This window comes from Phaseolus vulgaris, chromosome 3 (assembly GCF_000499845.2).
Source record: "Phaseolus vulgaris cultivar G19833 chromosome 3, P. vulgaris v2.0, whole genome shotgun sequence".
Lineage (NCBI taxonomy): Eukaryota > Viridiplantae > Streptophyta > Magnoliopsida > Fabales > Fabaceae > Phaseolus > Phaseolus vulgaris.
The window spans coordinates 39,787,077-39,809,148 of NC_023757.2; the positions used below are offsets into that span (position 1 = coordinate 39,787,077).

Consider the following 22,072-nt stretch of genomic DNA (forward strand, 5'->3'; position numbering starts at 1 on the left):
TTAGGCTGCCATACAAAGTAGTTTGTAAAGACATTTAATTAATCTAATGCTTGAATGTTCTATCTTTATATAATTTATATAATATAAGACATTAACTCATACAATAAACACAGGGTATATGGGTGCATAAACAACCCATATAGTATAAGATGTTAATCTAAACTTCTGATCTTAAGATGGTTTTTTTTTTTTTGAAGTTTTACAATATATTTTTTTCAATAATTTTTTTTTAAAGTCTTAGAATTTTTCAGGAAAAAAATCATAGTAAAGATTTTATATATTTTTAATACAAGATAAAGTAAATAATATATTTTTGTTTAAACTTTTTCTTAAAATAATGTACTCTCCGATTCTCTCGATTCTCCTCGAGAAGTCAGATAGTTCCCGACAATCTTTTGGGTTTCTATGTCTTTTGTTGAGTATTAAAAAATCCAAACCACATCCCAAAACTAACCATTTGGAGTCCTATAAAATTGTCACATTACCAACTAAATTACTTCATAAACAAAGTATAATCAATGAAGAAAAGTTTTGAGAATTTTATAAGATTTTTTTTTGTTTTACTGAAGAAAATTAATTAAGTTTAACTTTAAAATCTCAAAATTTTATAAATTTCTATATCAATCAATAGTTTTTTTTTAAGTAATTCATTACATATTGACCATATGTTTCAAAGTTAAATAATTGTGTGAAAAAAGTCAATTTTGTTTGGAAACAATAAGAAAGAACATAACAGAGTAAAGTTGGAAGTGATGCGAAAAGCTGTTTCGTGGAAACACAACAAATAATAGCGAACATTATATAAGGACTTGGTAGTCAATGTTGGGTCACAGCAGTTTCTCCATCTCTCTTCATTTCTTTGAACCCGTGAACCGTCCTACATTAGTCTGGTAATGTCGGACGAAGAGTCCTCCGGAGGCAACCAACCATCCATGGACCCTTCTTTAAGCCTCTCCGATCAGTCACTGTCCCTCAGTCTTTCCCAAGTTAAACTTCATGATGACTCAGTCAAGAAAGATCCCCGGAAAATTGCAAGAAAGTAAGTATTTTTCGACACCCCTTTTTTCTTTGGAATAGTTTTTTCACGGGACATGTTTATATATTTAAAGTGGGGTTTAATTCTTTAGATTATCTTTCACTTGGGATTGATCGTCTTTGCTTGGTGGTGATGTTTAATGTTGTAGTGAGTTAGTTATTCTTTGCTTCGTTGATTGAGAAATAATGTAAAGAAAAACTCATGTTTCAAGATTCTACTAGAGATGTGACTATTTAATTGCGTCAGCAAGTTTTATTGTTTATGTACAGTGTAAGTTCTTGTTTCTGTGAACTTTTCAACTGAGTATTTTATTTCAGAAAGTAATTGTTCTGTTAAAAGTTAATGCACGATGATCACATACATGTCCGAAATGTGGTGTTGACGGTGCTGATTTTATTCCTCACTTAGTCCTCTGAAACTCCAAGTGTCTTATGAATATTTTGTCTATTGGAAGGTACCAGTTGGAGTTGTGTAAAAAAGCTATGGAGGAAAATATAATTGTATATTTGGGGACAGGGTGTGGGAAGACTCACATCTCTGTGCTTCTAATGCATGAGTTGGGTCATTTGATTCGGAAACCACAAAAGAACATATGTGTCTTTCTTGCCCCTACTGTGGCTTTAGTTCATCAGGTGAGCTGCTATTCATATTCTATTTGATATATCTATCAGATAAATTGAATTGTTCTTGTGTTAATCTTCCATCAAATTTTAGTTTTACTATGTTGGTCAATTCTACATTATGTGTTTTCTAAAGTCTATTTTTTGTTTATCAATAGCAAGCAAAGGTTATAGCGGACACTACTGATTTTAAGGTTGGAATCTTCTGTGGAAGTTCCAAACGCTTGAAAAGTCACCAAGACTGGGAGCAGGAGATTGGACAATATGAGGTGACAATGCTGGTTAAATCAAATTGAAATTAATTAAGTTTCTCTTGAAATGATTTTATTGTGCATCCAGATGGGCTACTATAAGAGCATTTTAAGTAAGAAAGAAAGTTGGTGTGATCAATGGCATTTTATTCAGGCAAAAAACTCAAATTTGCTCCAGCTGTGTCAGAATCTTAAAATCTGTCTGGTTGAATTTTAATCCAGTGGAGTTTGTTGCTTCTAAAATTGCACCTCATGTTCTTTTTTCCCCTTCAGGTTCTTGTTATGACCCCACAAATATTACTTCACAACTTATCTCATTGTTTCATCACGATGGAAGTGATTGCACTTTTGATATTTGACGAATGTCATCATGCTCAAGTCAAAAGCAACCATGCTTATGCAGTAATCATGAAAGTATGCTGCACTTTTTTGCACAACTTCAGACATTCAAAATGAAGTTACCCAATTTTTTTCCATAAAATATCTCCATTTCCATAGCTTTTATTTTGACAATATTTAATTTGGCAATCTGTCAGAGTTTCTACAAAAGTAATTCTGCAAAGGTTCCTCGTATATTTGGCATGACCGCTTCCCCTGTTGTAGGAAAAGGTAATATGACAATTCCTAACTTCAAAAGGTTGAGTGCTAACAAGAGCCAAGATATTTCCCTGCCTCAATTACCTTTCAATATTGTTGAATTACAGGATTTAGGTATGGAAGAAGGAAAAGAGAGAATAAACTCTGAAAATTGATTTGAGACGGTTTATTATGGTGTCATATGATGCAAAATATAGAGAACAGAAATTAAACTAAGCATTAGGGTAATCAAATAAAGAACAAATAACTTATTCAAAATGTGAATAAGATAAGGTTCCTAAACAGATAAGATCCCTTAAAGGTTGGCAAGTATTAGAGATATAAATGTTGTTTTTTAATGAAAATTTTAGTGTCAGTTTAGTTTTTACCTTTAATTTTGTTTATAATTAACTAGGACTTGTTCCATCTGATCATGAGAAATACAAAATGATATGCATGTGTGTGCAGTTTCAAGTGTACTGGTTGGCTGGCTTTCACTTTATACATATATCTGTTTTCAATATTGTATTTAAAAAAGATTAACTGTTTTCTTACTTGCTATACTATTGGGGATGTTGTTCCGCTGTATTAATGCTTTGTTTGTTTTTCTTGAGTGTTACTATGAGGTTGGCCTAAGTTTGGTAATTGATCCTCTTGTATTGTTTATGCATATTTCAATAAGCATAAATGCTGAATACTTAGTGTAGTTTATTCCAAATATGTCAAATCCTGGTCACAAATCCATAATTCGCTGTTTCTTTCTATTTTCAGGGGCTTCTAGTGAAGCAAATCTAGCAAAAAGCATCAATAGTCTTGAACACATGCTTGATGCTAAGGTAGGGTTTATTTAGTACAATATATCAAAATACTTAGATCTGTTAGCATTTTTTGTCTGTTAAAAAGATATTCAAACTTTTGCTGTCCGTTCCTGTACAAGAGAGAAAATGTTCCTTCCATTAAGTTTGATTATGAAACCATTGATATAATGGCTGAAGGTGTGTACTGGTCAAGTGTTTGCATGGGCTAAAGTTTGTGGAAATGTAGTATTTGATACCCATAGGAAGATATTTGTGTCTGAACACTTCTGAATTCTTTATATTTACCTTGTATGCAAGGTGCATGGTTCTTGTGGATTACCTAGTTGTGCTGCTGGTTAGATACCGGACATGGTTACTAATCTCTTATGGTTTTGAATCTCATTTGTAGGTTTACTCTGTTGAAGTCAAGGAATTGAAATCTTTTGTTACCACTCCTGTGATTAATATATATCGTTATGTTTCAACTGCAAGTGGGGAAACTAGCTTGTACTTGAAAATTGAGGAGATTAAACGCCAGGTGCACTTTTGCTAGTTTTGAGATGATTAGATAAATAAGGTTTATTGATCACTGCATAATTTTATTTGAATAGTGCATAGCAACCATTGGAAGGAGTGCAGAAGATCACCAGAAACGAATGAATACAAAGAAACTTTTGAACCGAATACATGATAATGTAATTTTCTGTCTACGAAATCTTGGCATTTGGGGAGCACTACAAGTAAGACTCTTGATTATAAGTTCTAGTTCTGTTGTCATTTGACTAAAAGAAGATTATTTAGTTATTTTTTTTAGCATAATCTATAAATAATAATAATAATAGTAATAATAATACATAATAGTTTGCTGTAATTTGTTCCATTTTGTTGGTTCCCCTCAACAATTGATTTTGCTAGTGATGTTGATGCGATATCTAAAGATAAAGGGATGTTATTTGGAATTCATTTAGACAAGTCTTCTGATTACTTGTTTTCCTTGGCTTTAGTCTAGTTCTAATGTTTTCTTTTGCATTTTGATATAGATCTCTGGATGTGTTTTTTCTTTTGTCCATTCCTGTCGTTTTCCATCATATTTATTGTTTCCTTCTTTAATATGTGTTAACCTTCCAAGGCTAGTAATATTCTTCTGAGTGGTGATCGTTCTGAGAGGCATGAATTAGTGGAGGTAGAAGGAAATTCAAGTGATGACTCTGTGTGTGACAATTATCTTGCTCAGGCTGCTGAACTATTTACTTCAGAGTGCATTATAGGTATTTTGACATCAACTGGTGTTTTTAATCACGCCACAGCTGTTACTAGGTTTTCTCTTTTCTGGCTGTTATAGCCTTCCATTTTGTTTGATATTAGGCTAACATTTATCTAGCAATGAATTTGTTTTTTCATTGTTAATTTCTACAGTATGTTTAAAACAGATTTCTTGTTAGACAGATGCTTCATTTTATTGCAACTAAACATGTTTTTTTGTAGGTGACAATGTATCTGATGATTTATCTTCTTCGGAAATATTGAAAGAGCCATTTTTCTCAGCTAAGCTTTTACGACTCTTTGGGATACTGTTCAACTTTAGGTTGACATCTATGCTATTTACTGCATGTTTTCATATGGCACATGTCTTATTGTTTTTGGGTTATGAAGCTAATACATTTGGGAAATTCTGATGACATGTTCCAACTTCAGGTTGCAAAAGAACATGAAATGTATTATTTTTGTGAATAGAATTGTGACTGCAAGATCCCTGTCATACATACTTCAGAAGCTCCAGCTTCTAAAACAATGGAGGAGTGATTATCTAGTAGGAGTACATTCTGGGCTGAAGAGTATGTCACGAAAGACCATGAATATCATTGTTGATAAGTTTCGCTCTGGAGAGGTACTACTGTTGGATTTCTCATTATTGTGAGAATTGAAAAGCCTTTACTATCCTATATGCTAGTTTTTGTTTTAGTAACTGAATTATGTTGTACTTCTCTGTATTATGCGTACAAGTTGCTAAATGTCATAGGATATTCTTTGATATTACCTGATTGTTCAATATAGTGCGAAGAGTGTACAAGTTGCTAAATGTCATAGGATATTCTTTGATATTACCTGATTGTTCAATATAGTGCGAAGAGTGTTCATTTATAGTCTTTACTCACTTTAGCACCTTCTCCTGGGAATGATTCTGGGAATGATTCCTCTTTAAGTTCGCAGCTGACCCTGGATGCTGCTGATAGAGGTCTTGACTAAACATAGTGCCTAGCTTGTTTTCTCTAGGAAGACAAACATCTCGAATAAAGTTGATTGGATTCTAATTGTTAAATTCTATGGAAGAAAGAAACATTGAGTTGAAATAATGTCTTTTTGAGACAACACTAGTGCTTTATTTATATTGAAAAAAAGAATCAATACAATAAATAGAAGAGATTTGATATCCTCCAATAACAAAGATATGATATGGAAATAAACAAAAAAGTTCCTAATAGTATATGTATGTTGTGGAATATTTCTAACATACTCACTACAAAATTGTTTACCAACACAAACACAATTTCGATATCAAAGAAACAAGCTGCAAACTATCTGTAGAAGTGTTAACAAACTTCAATCTATGTCCACGACATAATTCACTATCACAAAGATTACAACTTGAAGTTTCTCTCCTACAATGAACTCTCACTGAACTCACTCTCTTAGTTAAACAACAACCTATAGGTTCCTAGTACAAACACGGCTTCACTAGACGCTTATTAGTACAAGACCATATTAGGAAGTGGACTTTAAGCCCAACTCAACCCCATAAAACCGGCTCATGAGGTTGAGGTTTGCACCCACTTATATATAATGAAAGGTGCTCATCTCTAGTCGATGTGGGATCTCCAACAAAAACAATAGGAGTGCATTGAGAGAGCAAGTTCTGATTACAACAGAAGTTTCAGGAAAAAATGTGAAAACCGAAAAGAAATAATAAATTAAAAAATCAATGCTTCTGTGCCCACTACCAAAGTACACTTTCACCCTATCTCCCCTGCATATCCTATAATCAACTCCAATCAATGCAAAATAGAATTTATTATTCTTAGAAATTCAATAATGTAATGCATGTGGCAAAGTTTTATAATCATTTTCTGTATAAACTAAGTAAAGGGTTATTTATTATATTGATGTGGCATTAAAGGTATTGAGGGAATGAAAAATGTTTCTTATATTGTAAAATAAAGTTTTGAAAAATATTATGCCTAACTTTTCTGCACATACTTTTAAGCATCATTGGTGTTAAAGGTGGTGACCAGTATGCAATTGAGGAAAAAGATAATTGTGATCATGGCTTAAATATTTATATTTTTCCTAGCTGGTTAGAGAGTTGAGTTCTAGTAATGCATGTGCCAATATGTCTCATGCTGTTAACAGTTGAATTTGTTGGTTGCAACCAAAGTGGGTGAAGAAGGACTTGACATTCAGACATGTTGCCTTGTGATACGATTTGATCTTCCAGAAACTGTTGCCAGCTTTATACAGTCAAGAGGCCGTGCGCGAATGCCTCAGTCTGAATATGCTTTTTTGGTGGACAGGTACTCTTGCTCATAGATTTCAGAAGTAATATAAACAAACCCATCCATTTGGTTAATTTTGAAATCTTCCTCTTGTTGCAGTGGTAATAAGAAGGAGCTTGATTTAATTGATGGTTTTGCGAAAGATGAATACCGAATGAATACGGAAATTACTTTCCGAACATCTGATGAGACATACATCATCCCTGAGGAAAGAATTTTCAGAGTTGATTCGTCTGGTGCTTCTGTTAGTTCTGGATATAGTATTTCATTGCTTCACCAGTATTGTTCAAAGCTTCCACATGATGAGTATGAGCTTATTTAAACTGGACCTTTGTTTCAATTTTTGATCCAAATTATATACTCAACTAAGGAGTCTCATGTAAATAAAATACAGACCTTGTGTTTTAAAATATAATGATCTATCTTTGCAGGTATTTTGAGCCCAAGCCAAATTTTTATTTCTTAGATGATTCAGAGGGAATTGTTTGCCATATAAGATTGCCTTCCAATGCACCAATACACCAAATTTTGGGTGCACCACAGTTGTCTATGGAGGCTTCCAAAAGAGATGCTTGCCTGAAAGCAATAGAAGAACTGTATAAAATAGGTGCTTTGAGTGATTATCTCTTGCCAAAACAAGGTGATGCAGAACCGGAAGGACAGGTTTCTACTGATGAAGATGAATGTGAAGGTCAAATTTCAGCTGCATTCCTACAGGCCATTACTTTCATTGCCTTTCACTGAGTTGACAAAAAATTACTGTTTAAGTTGTATTTTGTCATAAACTGTCGAGCATATTTAGGTGTCAATGAGCATATTAAGTAGAATGACTTATCCAGCATGTTGCCACACAATCATTTTCAGGCTTTTGAAATTCTACATAATCCCATTTTGGTAATTATTATTGTAACATACATGTCTATGGATTTAGTGTTAATCCTACTGTCAGTGTATAAACTTCTATCATTGTCAAATCACGTGTTGTCAGGTCATTAGAACATTTCCTCGTAGGTAGTTATTCTCACAAACTCTTTTGGTGATGTGGTAAGACGTGATTGGAAGATAGTGTAAAGTTTTTCATACCAAAATGGATCAAATCAAATTCTTCTTGCATCTTTACCTGTTTATAGTCTCTAATGGGAAGGTTTTTATTTGTTTTCAGATTTAATACTATTATCATGTTGATTTTTATCAACTTATGCCTGTAATAAATGTAACTTCATCACTATGTTGTGTTGTACTATATTTATTTTCCTTTTTTGGCAGATGCCATCTCAAGAGGAGAATTACATGAGATGCTAGTTCCATCTGCCTTTGGACAGTCATGGATAAATGAGGATAAAGTTGTCCTTCTCAACTCGTACTACATAAAATTTTGTCCATGTCCAGAGGATAGGGTCTACAAAGAGTTTGGTCTTTTCATCATGGCCCGTCTTCCAATGGAGGCTGAGAAATTGGAACTTGATCTGCATCTTGCTCATGGACGATCTGTAATGACAAAATTTGTCCGATTTGGAGTTGTAGAATTTGACAAAGATGAGGTACATGCCATTTTTTTTTTCAAAATAAAAACAGAAATTTTAAGTTAATGCTTGGAGTTTTCCATCCCGCAGATTAAGATGGCAGAGAATTTTCAAGAAATGTTCCTCAAAATTAGTCTGGATAGATTTGAATTTGTTTCTGAGATTGTAAACTTGGGTACGGCTGCTGAATCTCACACAAGCTCATCGACCTTCTACCTTTTGCTTCCAGTCATATTTCAAGAATATAATGCCATGAAAGTAGATTGGAAGACAGTGAAGAGATGTCTTTGGTCACCAATTTTCAGGCATCCAGAGTATACTATGGATAAAAAAAAATTCCCTTTGGATATTCACTTGCAACTTGCCAATGGTTACGAAAGTGTAAGAGATGTCGAGAATAGTTTAGTGTATGCCCAACATAAAAAGACCTTTTATTTTGTCACAAATATTGATTATGAAAAGACTGGATTTAGTCCTCATAAAGAATCAGGCGCTTCAAGCTATGAGGATTACTTAATTGAAGGGTATGTGCTTATTATTATGGGTTTATCCTTATTCCATTTTGGTTTTGCATATGTGATTCTTCTATATTGTTGAAAACATTCATATTTATGGGGCATCTTTCAGATTGCTGATTAACTGATTTAATTAGATATCTGAGAATGTGTATGCATACAAGTTGGAATATCATAAAAATGTGCATGCTTGGATGTCAGGTTTTCGATTCACCTCAAATACCCGAAACAACCGCTTCTGCATGTAAAACCACTCCCCAATTTGCATAACCTGCTACACAACCGAAAGCGTGAGGATGCAGGTACTTATTGAATATGTTATTTTGATTGAAGCTGTCTTGATTAAAAGGAGAAATAGAGCCGACATTCCTTACAACAATAAAATATTTTTAAAGCCATGGAACTGTTTCAAACAGCCAAAAGCCATGTAAAAAATGGTGTAACCATGGTTCTCAAACTTGTTTTTGGAGCAAACTTGATAAACTCGCTGTAAACTCGATGAAATTGGTTCGAGTCTGGAAGTGAGTTTTTGAGTCTAGAGGGTTTTTTATTTAAACCCAAAGTGACCCCATTTCTGAATCCGAAATCAAACAAACTCACCTGTTTTGGTCACATTAGGGTTTGCGTTTGTGTTGGTTGTGGTCGTTGGTTGCTGGTAGTCGCTGCGCTGTCGTTGTTTTTCACATTGGTTGTCGCATTCGTGTTGGCATTCTCTTCGTTTGTGGTCGCGTTCTTTTTGTTTGTGGTTGCGTTCTCTTTGCTCGCTGTCTTTGATCTAATTGTACATTTGTACATTTGGCACAACCTAATCCACACTCTAAATATTATACATTTGTTGGAGGAAACTTGGTAATCTAGAGAAGTAAAAAACAAAATATTGTAGCTAGATCTAGTGCTGAAACTGATTTCTTAGCTATGGCACTATGTATTTGTGAATTGCTTAGGTTGTCTTAGAAGATTTGAAGATTAATTTGATGGACCTATGAAAAATATTTATTCTCGCTTGAGGGAAATTTTTGGAACAGGAGCATTTAATGTTCTATATTTTTGGAACCGTAGCTTAGTGTTAACTGGGTTCAATGCATCTTGGTAACTATTCAGATTTTAAATAGATAAATCACTTGAGCATATTCAGAAAATACTGACTTTGTTTCTCTCTTCTCAAACCCTTATTCTCTTCTCACAATATACAGATATTCTCATTTCTAACAATTTGCTGTGTGAGGGTTTCTTTATGATTTTGTGTTGGCAATTTAAAAAGTGTACATTGACTACGTCCAGATTTGTATATTTGATTTTGGATTTGTATTTTATTCTGATAATTCATCAGAATCTTATTTAAAGGTTTGTAACTTTTGAATGTCAATGACAGAACCACAGGAGCTGGATGAATATTTAATTTATTTACCTCCTGAGCTATGTGAATTGAAAATAATCAGCTTTTCGAAGGATATTGGCAGTTCCATATCTTTGCTACCCTCAATTATGCATCGTCTTGGAAACTTGCTGGTGGCTATTGAACTAAAGCAAATGCTATCTTCTTCTTTTCCCGAGGCAGCTGAAGTTAGTGCCCTTAGGGTAAGTCCTCATTAAGTTCAATATATTGTTTACATTACTTTCTGAGTGGTGTATCATCTAACCATTTCTGTGCTTATATGGTACAGATGTATATTGTGGTCAGGGAAACTAACAATTGTGAACATATTAATAGGTTTTAGAGGCTCTCACCACTGAGAAGTGTCAGGAGCGCTTTTCCCTTGAAAGACTTGAAGTGCTTGGTGATGCTTTCCTCAAATTTGTTGTTGCACGCCATTTTTTTCTCATGCATGACAGCCTTCATGAAGGAGACCTAACAAAGAGGCGATCCAATGCTGTAAATAATTCCAATTTATTAAAGTTGGCCATTAGGCGCAATTTGCAGGTAAATTATACTAACCATCGAAGTATGGGCATAAACATAATTCATTTACTATGTACAATAAATATGGATTGACTGTATTAATAAATGCAGATTTCTTTGTAAGAAATTCCTAAAATTAAGAGATTGGGATTAGGAGTTTATTTGGTAGATTTGCTTCTGATTTGGATTATTTTTCCTTTAAATATCCATTTATTGAGGGGTGCAAATAGGAAAATAGGCAAGGATGACATGAATATCCACATGTCCTCTCCTCAATGGAGGTGATTTTCCTCCAATGAAGACATGTCACTTGTCACTCTCCCAATGGAGAGGATTTGCACCAATAAGGAGGTAACACTTGTCACACTCTCATTTGAAAGGTTTTGAGAGCCTTTTTCTTTAAATAGGAGTCTCTTACATGTATCTTCAACTTGGAATTAGTAATGAAATGATGCCCATTTTTTGTCATTCTACTTGTTCCTAAGTTCTTCCTAGGTTAGTCTCCTTCAAGACTTAGCCTAGACCCTTTCCTAGTGAGTTGACCTCACCTCTCACTCACAAATTCCTAAGTCCACTTCAATCCATGAAAACTCCTCTTGAGTTTCTTTAATGCTTCCGCTCCTCAAATCTCCTTCATTATCCATCCAAAGAAGAAATTACAAAAGATCACTACCAAAAGAAGAGTGTTTTCCATGACGATTTGTCCTGATGACCCAATAAGGAATACTTAGATCTCTATAAATAATCAATTAAATAAGTAATAAAATGCAATACCGAACACAGTTTGTCCATAGACAAAAGTTTCTTATATGAGCATTCTCTGCCCACAACCTGCAAATAAAAACATACCAGCCTAATTACGCAGCTACTTATAAGATTTACTTCTAATGCATAACTTCCATAAGTAATTTTTCTACATTGTCATCATGCAACATAACTGCTAATCTTTTTTTTTTAATCAGCAAAGAATGAAATTAAATTAAGAGGGATACAAAAGGGGTATCCCAACCCTTTTACATAAACCAAACCACATTAAGAATCTCCAAGAATAAAGAGATGAACAGACACCCCAGAAACAATAGATAGATAATGTTTGCTGCAGAAGGTAGACATCCTATTCTAGCTAGCACCGTGCTCGTATTGGAATGCTATAAGCACTGCAAATTCCAGCTACAAAACCATCAAAATACACCAAAATATTGGTTTTCTCCACCACCTCATTGACATTCCTTCTACCCAGCTTGCAGTGGCACGATTGTAGCACTTGTCACAGAATTAATCACTTCAATGCAGCATCTTCCATTCGCTCATTTTTGGACTTTGGCTTCCCCCTGTTTGCTCCTTTTAAGCTCACTTTTATCAGAAACCAACTTCCTACTTGCTAGGGTCCATCTCGCACTTAGATTGGTTGGAGTTTACAACTTCGACTTACACAGAACCCTGAACCAACATACACCCTGCCTCTATTGGTTTGTTATAAGACACATCAAAACATAATCCTCCATCATGTCCTTAACATTCCTTTTGACTCCCTTGCATACAAGCACATATGTCTTTTCCATCTTGCACCAGCTGCAGGCCGTGGCAAACCCACCAACACCTCCAACCAACTATAAATCTAGTATAGGTCGTAGTCTTAAACTCTTGGCATCTGGGAGTCCTAATTATAACTTTTAATGCAAAGCATTGGATTAAGAATTCTGTCTACGAAAGAATAAGTAAAGGAATGCACCTTGTGCTTCATCCAAAGTCAGGATTTGAGTTGAGCCTTCTGAAACACCTCCTCCGCATCTACTAGCCCTTTTTTGAATACAATCAGGTTCCTTTGGTCCCAGATACACCTAATAACAGATGCTCAAACACCTTTCCATACCAGGTTTTGCTTCTTGCTAGCATTGCTCAGATAAAAACTCATAAAGTGCAGATTTAAATCATTCTATTGAACAGAAGAGATACCTATCCATTTGAAGCACAAGGACCATACCCTTTGTGCGTATTTACACTCCAAGAAGATATGTTGACAAGACTCCTCCTTAAGCTGACACATTGCACATAGCGTAGATTCCATCATGACCCCTCTCCTACTCAAACTCACCCTTGTTGGGATTCTATCCAGCAACACTCTCCAAGCTATCACAATCACATTTGGGAATGCCTTAGTCTTCCAAAGGAGATTAAACATATCGGATTGGGTTCCGCGAGACTGCTTGGCAAGGCACTCATAAGCAGAATTCACATAAAAAAGGCCTGGTTCTTCCTTCCCCCACACCTGCACATCCACGTCATTCCTTCTCATTAGTGACCCTGAAAGCAGTGTAAAGAGGTCTGCTTCCAGTGATGATTCCCACTCAAATCTGGCACGCCTCCATTTCAGCCTCCATCTCCAATCCAAATTAATCCACACGCCAACTTCACCCACTGTTTGCCCCTGGTTTAAGGATAGGGAGAACAGTCTAGGAAACAAGGATTTGAGATCAGAGCTCCCAACCCACACCTCCTCCCAGAACTTTACTTTGTCTCCACACCTTAGTTTCCAGCTTAGTTCTTCTTGAAACCATCCTTTTCCTCCTCCCTCCTTGCACACTTTATAGAGATCTTTCCACCACCAAGATTGGAGTTTGACTAGTGTATGGACGCTTCCAGGCTCCAACCCATACTTTGAGTCCAATAACTCCTTCCACCTTCCCTCCTCTTGAGAGATACAACGCCATCTCCATTTAGCCAGGAGAGCATGGTTAAACTTTTGTATTTCTCTTAAACCCAATCCTCCCTCCTCTTTAGGTTTGCACACATCTTCCCAACTAACCCAGCAAATTGGCTTGCTTTCTTTCCCCCAACCCCACAAGAATCTCCTTTGGATAGAGGTAATTATTTTATATTAGATAATCCTAATAAATAATCAACTACCTCCAATCCATTAATAGATCTTTTCCTTATTCACCTTGATCTTAGTTATTGTCAACTTAACACTTGGATAACATAAATACAAACCCAATACAAATCTTAACTGAGGATCAAAGGTACCAGAGCCCTTGAACCAAAATATAGAAATTGACTAAACAATTTAGTAAGGCTTATAACCTGGATACCATTTTTCTATCTTGACATCTGGCTTTAGAATGGTTAATGTGTATATTTTGGGTCTTCGTATGTATATATTAGGTTGTATTATTATATTATAGGTTGAGTCATTCAGCCCAGGTCATGATTTCTATATACACAAACACACACACACATGTATTTATCTTGTAATCATTCATTTTGTATTGATAGAAGAACACTTTCTCTCTCAACTTTCTTAGGATTCGTATTCATATTTATTGTCTTCAATTGTTATCTTTATCTCCCTGCTCCCTCTTGCAGATCTACATATGTGATCAGACATTTGATCCCTCTCAATTTTATGCATTAGGCCGTCCTTGCCCAATAATTTGTTGTAAAGAAATCAAAGAAAGCATACACTTTTGTGTAAATTCTGTGAAGGAGCAAGGGAAATTAACTGAAACCCGATGTAACAAAAATCATCATTGGTTACATAATAAAACAGTTGCTGATGTTGTGGAAGCTCTGGTTGGAGCATTCCTAGTTGACAGTGGTTTTAAAGCCGCAGTTGCTTTTCTTACTTGGATTGGCATACAAGTTGATTTTAAAGCATCACAAGTGGTTGATATTTGCACAGCAAGTGCTGCCTATATCCCTCTTTCTGCTGATATAGACATTCCTTCTCTTGAAAGTAAGCTAGGACATCAATTTTTTCACAAGGGTCTGCTTCTCCAGGCATTTGTGCATCCTTCTTACAATAAGCTTGGAGGAGGCTGTTATCAGGTTAGTGCAACTTCTCTTTTTCCTCCTGGTTGTATTAGAACTAGTGCCCTTTACTTGATAGTTTTATGAATTTGAGTGAGATTTTTGGTCTTTAATTTTTTAAATGTGATCATTCTTTGCAGCGATTGGAGTTTCTTGGAGATGCTGTCTTGGATTATTTGATTGCTTCATATCTATTCTCAGCTTATCCCAAACTAAAGCCTGGTCAATTGACAGATTTGAGATCATTGTCTGTTAACAATAAGGCCTTTGCCTGTGTAGCAGTAGATCGCAGTTTTGATAAATATCTTTTATGTGATTCAAATGGCTTGTCCGAGGCAATAAAAAAGTATGTAGAGTACGTTAGAAGACCTTCAACAGATAGTTCCATTAAAGAAGGGCCAAAATGTCCCAAGGTAGATACTATGGCCTTTATACAAAGTTGCTACACCTTGGTGCTGTTGCTGCTGTTATTATTATACATTTACCAATTTAAGATGAAGTTAGTAAAGCATTATGTCTGTATCCATTTTGAAGTTTGGTTTGGCTATTTTATTTGGAATAATGCTCTTCTCTCTCTCTCTCTCTCTCACACACACACACACACGTCACCACACATCTATAAAGTTTTCATTATTTTACCACATCTCCCCACAAGATGAGTACCTGACATTATTCTCTTACTTGGAATACTAAAAGAGCACTTAAATGGAATACTGAAAAAGAACCTTGTTCAAGGAAGTAAACACAACCCATCCAACCAAATGATTGCCAATATTTTTGCAAAAATCACAAAAATATTGGGTAGGAAAGCCTAGGAGTCATTTTATTGCTCAATGGAGATAAGATGGGTTTAGTTAAGGTCATGGGTAACTCTTCTAAGAACACTAGGGTTAGATTTCACGCATCTCCTAATTTTCTGATAGGTGTGTCTTGCTTTGTTATTTTGCATTAAAAGATACGAGGTATAAATTTGACATCATTGATTGCTTCAGGCACTGGGTGACTTGGTGGAATCTTGTGTTGGTGCCATCCTTCTAGATTCTGGGTTCAATTTGAACAAAGTTTGGAAAATCATGACTTCGTTCTTGGACCCAATCATGAAATTCTCATCAAGCTTGCAGTTGAGTCCTATTAGGGATTTGCGAGAACTTTGCCAAGCTCATAATTTGGAGTTGGAGCTTCCATCAGTGTCATTAAAACTGACTAAACTGTTTTCAGTTGAAGTCAAAGTGAGTGGGGATAATGTATCTGAAACAGCTTCAGCGACTGGCCAAAATAAGAAGGAGGCTTGTAGAATTGCTTCACTGAAACTTTTTTCAAAGTTCAAGGTAAAACAATTATATTTAGTTTTATTTTTTCCATCCTTGTTTTCTCAACTCAACACCATAGAATTTACATTTCTTTCTTGTCTGGTCACACCCCAGGTGAGTACTGTTCTGAAATCAATTGTGCTTATTATCTTTAAATTATTTGTTGCTTAGGAGATAATTATTCCGTAATTAAGTGCAGATTTCATTCCCTATTTATTAGGACAGATTTGATTTGTATAGATTTAAGTACCTATTTGTTGCATAATCAGGAGAATTATGTTATAATTAAGTGCAGATTCCATTTTATATTTATTAGGACAGATTTGTTAGTGATTTGATTTTATTTGATTTGTACAGCTTTAAACACTCATTATTTATTTCTGGCTTTCATTGCCTATTATTTCTTTCTTTAATTAGGTTGTAAAACAGTCTATAAATAGAAACTGTAATCACATTTGTAAGATATATCAGAAATATATTTCATCTCTATTTCTTTCCACTTGGTATCAGAGCTCCTGATCTAGGAGACTCTGCTTCCGCAATTTTTTTTTTTAGCCTTCATTGCTGTAATCATTTTCCTTGACAGCCTTCATTGCTGTAATCATTTTTCTTGACAGCCTTCGTTGCTGCAATTATTTTTCTATTGGACAGCCTTCATTGTTGCAATTATTTTTTTTGTTGGACAGCCTTCATTGCTGCAACTTTTTATTTTCCTTATCCTTTCTCCATTGACCACCACCACCACCTTGCACCATTGACCGTTACTGCCACCGCCATTGACCACCGCCGACCACCACCACCGACCACCACTGCCGTCGCTCGCCGGAACTGCCACTGCTCGCCGGAAACCGCTACCGGAAAATTTTTCCGGCGGATTTTTTTTTTTTGTGTGCGTGAACAGGATCAAATTTTGCCAATCTGAAAAAAGTTGGTTTTGAACTCTCATGGACTCCCTTAGTAAGCCATCTAGCTATTGTTCCTTTACTATGAGTGGTAAGAGTTCTAGTTTTTTATCCTTTAATGCTTCTAGTACTGAAAATATCTGGATTATAGACTCTGGTGCTACTGATCATATGACACCTCATTTCTCTTTTTTTTCATCCTACACTACTTTATCCGGTAAGCCATATATTACTGTTGCTAATGGTTCCACTACCCCCCATTAATGGTTGTGGTAACATTCACCTTCAACCTTCATTTCCTTTAAAAAATGTGCTTCATGTTCCCAAACTATCCAATAACCTCTTGTCTATTCAAAAGATTACCCAAGATTTAAATTGTGCAGTGGTATTTTTCCCTTCCCATTGTGTTTTTCAGGATCTTGCCACGGGGAAGACTATTGGAATTGCTAAAGAGCAAGGCGGGTTATATTATTTACAACATGAAGAAAGTAAAAAGGGTGCTAGACTACAGGCACACACTTCTAATTTTCAGCAAGGTCGTGAATCTTGGTCATCCTCTCAGATATGGCTTCAACACAGACGTCTTGGTCATCCTCCATTTAGTACCCTAAAGTCCTTATTTCCTGTTTTATTTACAAAAGTGTCTGCTGAGTCATTTCATTGTGATGTTTGTCAGTTTGCTAAACACCATCGGACAACTTTTCCTCCCAATGGTAATAAAAGTTCTAAACCTTTTGATCTTATTCATTCAGATGTATGGGGACCTTCACCTATTCCTAATATCTCGGGTGCAAAATGGTTTGTTTCATTTATTGATGATTGTACTCGGGTTACTTGGATATTCCTCATGAAAGATAAGTCTGAAGTTTTTCACTTGTTTGTAAAGTTTTATAGAATGATTCAAACACAATTTGAAAGTCCAATTAAGAGATTGCGTTCTGATAATGGAAGAGAATATGTGAACCAAAACCTTTCCAAGTTCCTTGAGGAAAATGGAGTTGTTCATGAATTAACCTGTGTGGACACTCCTCAACAAAATGGGGTTGCTGAAAGGAAAAATCGTCATCTCCTTGAGGTTACTCGAGCTTTACTTTTCCAAACATCTGTTCCTAGATCTTACTGGGGGAAGCAGTCCTGACTGCCACTTATTTGATTAATAGATTACCCTCTGGGGTTTTAGAGGGTGTTACTCCTATTCAGGTTATGACCACATTCTATCCTTCTATTCCCATGTTGAATAGTCTTTAGAATCGTGTATTTGGTTGTCCTGCTTTTGTCCATGTTCATAGTCCTTATCGGGGTAAGTTAGATCCTCGTGCCATCAAATGTGTCTTCATCGGTTATGCCCCCAACAAAAAGGGATACAAATGTTATCATCCTCAAAGTCGTAAAGTGTATATTTCCAAAGATGTCACCTTCCATGAAACAGAATCTTTCTTTCCTAATTCTCAGCTTCAGGGGGAGAGTATTCAAGAAGCTGAGGACCTTGAGTTGCCACCTTTTCCTTTGTTGCAGGATTTCGTTCTTAGGGAGGATGACAAAGACCCTGCACCAACATCATTACCAGAGAAGAATAATGAAGACAAATATTTTGGAAAGCAATATTAGCGAAGGCAACAAGAACCCGTCCTGGTCGAACAACAACTTCAATTGTCTGAACCGGAGGTAAGAACTCATACCAGTGAGACTCTTGAGGACACCTTAAATACTGCTTTTGAACCTAACCTAAATGATTTACCTATTACCTTGAGAAAAGAAAAAAGATCTTGTGCCAAATATCCTATATCCCAATTTGTGTCTACAGAAAAACTTTCTATGCAGCACCAGAGTTTTCTTTCAGCTATTGATTCTATCAAAATCCCTTCATCGGTACAAGAAGCCTTAAAAGATGAGAACTGGATTCGAGCCATGAATGAAGAAATGAGCGCATTAGAAAGGAATGAGACTTGGGAGATTGTAGAGAGACCAAAAGATAAGAAAGCAGTGGGTTGTAGGTGGATATACACAGTTAAGTATAAGTCTGATGGCACACTCGATCGGTATAAAGCAAGGTTGGTTGCAAAAGGGTACACTCAAACCTATGGGATCGATTATGAGGAGACTTTTGCTCCAGTGGCAAAAATGAATACCGTCAGGATTATTCTCTCCCTGGCAGCACACTTTGGTTGGGCAATGCATCAATTTGATGTTAAAAATGCCTTCTTGCATGGAAGCTTGGAGGAAGAAGTATACATGGAGATTCCACCTGGTTATGGTATTGTTAATGAAGGGAATAAGGCGTGCAGACTTAAGAAGGCCCTATATGGTCTTAAACAATCACCTCGTGCTTGGTTTGGAAGGTTTACTCAAGCTATGGTATCTTTGGGGTACCGACAAAGCCAAGGTGACCATACTCTGTTTATAAAACATTCTCAGAATGGTAAACTCACTCTACTTTTGGTCTATGTAGATGATATGATTATTACAGGTGATGATGAGATTGAAAAACAAAATTTGAGGGAGAGACTAGCTGCTCAATTTGAAATGAAGGATCTTGGGAAGCTGAAGTACTTCCTTGGGATAGAGGTTGCTTACTCGAGACAGGGCATCTTTATTTCTCAAAGGAAATACATCCTTGATCTTCTCAAAGAGATTGGTAAGTTGTAAGCCCACTGGAGTGCCAATAGAGCAAAATCATAGGATTGGGAATGATGAGGAAAACCCAAAAGTGGAGAAGACACAATATCAAAGACTTGTGGGAAAACTCATTTATCTTTCACACACTAGGCCAGATATAGCCTATGCAGTTAGTGTGGTTAGTCAATTTATGCATGATCCACGAGAAAGACACTTGCAGGCAGTAGATAAAATTATTCAGTACTTAAAAGCCTCTCCAGGAAAAGGATTGCTATTCAAAAAGGGGGAAAACTTATCCATGAAAGTATATACTGATGCTGACTATGCAGGATCGATTGTTGATAGGAGATCCACCACAGGCTACTGCATGTTCTTGGGTGGAAATCATCAAGTGCAGAGACAGAATTTAGAGCCATGGCTCAAGGGGTGTGTGAACTCTTATGGATGAAGATCATACTTGATGACCTAAAAATAAAATATGAAGCTCCTATGGGTTTGGCATGTGATAATAAGTCCGCTATCAGTATTGCACACAATCCGGTTCAACATGATCGAACAAAGCACGTAGAGATAGACCGACACTTTATTAAAGAGAAGTTGGATTATGGTCTTATAGCCACTGAGTACATCCCTTCAAGACTCCAATTGGCAAATATGTTTACTAAGGGACTTTCCACAAAACAATTCGAAGATCTTACTTGCAAGTTGAGAATGATAGATATACATTCACCAACTTGAGGGGGAGTGTTGCATAATCAGGAGAATTATGTTATAATTAAGTGCAGATTCCATTTTATATTTATTAGGACAGATTTGTTAGTGATTTGATTTTATTTGATTTGTACAGCTTTAAACACTCATTATTTATGGCTTTCATTACCTATTATTTCTTTCTTTAATTAGGTTGTAAAATAGTCTATAAATAGAAACTGTAATCACATTTGTAAGATATATCAGAAATATATTTCATCTATTTTTTTCCACTCTATTATTTCTTGCTTTCAATACCTAGTATTTCTTTCCTCTTAATTAGGTTGTAAATAGTTTATAAATTGATATTGTAATCGCATTTGTAAAGAGATCTCAGAAATACATTTCATCTACAGAAATAAATGTCAAACACAAATTCCAAAAGCCTCCTCTTTGATTGTTGTTGTTATAAAAACCAATTGGAGAGATGCATTTTTATCTTCCTCAGCTACAAGTCCAGAGCTTTATATTGTTTGATTTTAAAAATTGATTTGAGCTGTCATGGGTATGATGCAGGCTCAAGGCTGGAAAGCAAAGTCAAAAACTTTGGAAGAAGTTCTGGAATCAACTTCTAAAATGGAACCAAAACTTATTGGCTATGATGAAACTCCCATTGATGTCACAGATACCAATACTGCCAAGCATATAATGGTAACTGCAGACTTGTACAGCAAATCAAACCCAGAAATTCTCATCCAAGATACAGCTGAAATATGTTCTCCATGTGTGAAACCTGTTGGCCAACGGCTTCAATCTTCTACGAGGGGAAAGCTCAGTGAAATATTTGAAAATCATTGCGGCAGTGACTCATCAGGGGCAGGTAGTGTAAAATCATAGTATTCACACATTGACCCCATGTCTTGTTAATCCTAAATATTTTTTATATTCTTTGCAAAAAGGAACGGCAAGATCACGACTGTATGAATTGTGTGCTTCTTATTGTTGGAAACCCCCTTCATTTGAATGCTGCAAAGAAGAGGGACCAGATCACCTCAAACAGTGAGTTCCTTGTGATTTTTTTGTTTACCCACAAATTATTTTAGCCTGTGATGAAACTGGGATAGTGATAGGACATTCGATGTTTAAATTGCAACATCCTCCTCCCTAATTTTCATATACCCTTCTCCTAATTTTCACTGTTGGGATAGTGATAGGTCTTGAGACACTATAGACATCTTTACTATCAGGTTTAAGCTTGTATGGAATTTGACTCAAGATCTTCATTTCATCCACTGATAAAAGTTCAAAAGTAGCTATCAACTATAACTAGAACCATAGATAAGACATCAGAAAAATATTCCTAACAATACCTTAAATTATTGTTCCATTTTTAGATTCACATGCAAGGTGACCCTGGAGATAGAAGAGGCCCTTGATACGATTTTAGAGTTTGTTGGGGAACCTCAGTCAAAAAAGAAAGATGCTGCAGAGAGTGCAGCTGAGGGTGCATGTTGGTACCTGCAACAGGAAGGCTACTTGCGTAGTGATAGTTGACATGTTGCAGAACAACTATCATGTCGCATAAGTCTGAGGTCATTTCATTCTAGTTAGTGTCTTCATTATTGAGGGTATCATTTCCAATTTCTGAATGCTCTCATTGTTTAGGTAATCAAAATTATATTATATATTATATATGTATTGTTGTAGTCTGATAGTTACATCTTTAACTTGTATGTAAACTGCACCTCAAATATAGTAGTGAATTTTTAGCAATCTAGAATATTAATTATAGTTTCTCGGTTATAAATTGTACGTTGTGGGAGACCAAATGTAACCTTCCACATTATATATTCCCTAGTTAGAAGAGAAAACGATCTTAATTATACAATTCAGGAAAGACATGCCATTCATTGCACACAATATCCATTCCACCCTGTCACTTTTAATATTACCATTTCTCGTGATTGTGAAATATGAC

The 22,072-nt window shown here is 35.7% G+C and overlaps 1 protein-coding gene across 2 annotated transcripts; it reads left to right on the forward strand.

Moving 5' to 3' along the window:
• The first annotated feature begins 706 nt into the window (after positions 1-706).
• On the forward strand, positions 707-22,014 carry LOC137807635 (dicer-like protein 4). Of its 2 annotated transcripts, XM_068608361.1 has the most exons (25): positions 707-1,039; positions 1,491-1,668; positions 1,815-1,925; positions 2,181-2,321; positions 2,444-2,516; positions 3,255-3,319; positions 3,690-3,818; positions 3,892-4,020; positions 4,410-4,548; positions 4,766-4,865; positions 4,976-5,168; positions 6,689-6,849; positions 6,931-7,137; positions 7,263-7,522; positions 8,098-8,372; positions 8,445-8,878; positions 9,071-9,171; positions 10,242-10,447; positions 10,581-10,790; positions 14,133-14,594; positions 14,717-14,989; positions 15,569-15,904; positions 20,671-20,974; positions 21,054-21,153; positions 21,489-22,014. In XM_068608361.1, exons 1-25 carry the CDS (start codon positions 894-896, stop codon positions 21,646-21,648), a joined length of 4,893 nt encoding a protein of 1,630 aa, XP_068464462.1. In that variant the 5' UTR covers positions 707-893; the 3' UTR covers positions 21,649-22,014. The 2 variants fall into 2 exon arrangements, with proteins under 2 accessions (XP_068464462.1, XP_068464463.1); XM_068608362.1 differs by lacking the exons at positions 2,181-2,321; positions 2,444-2,516 and having other exon boundaries at positions 822-1,039.
• The last annotated feature ends 58 nt before the right edge of the window (positions 22,015-22,072 follow it).

What these genes read in the sequence shown, in the direction of transcription:
- LOC137807635 (XM_068608361.1), top strand. Translation starts at nt 894, where the DNA reads ATGTCGGACGAAGAGTCCTCCGGAGGCAACCAACCATCCATGGACCCT. An exon ending in GGGATACTGTTCAACTTTAG is followed by an intron (nt 4,866 to 4,975) that starts GTTGACATCTAT and finishes TTCCAACTTCAG; the next exon opens with GTTGCAAAAGAACATGAAAT. An exon ending in ATAAGTTTCGCTCTGGAGAG is followed by an intron (nt 5,169 to 6,688) that starts GTACTACTGTTG and finishes TGCTGTTAACAG; the next exon opens with TTGAATTTGTTGGTTGCAAC.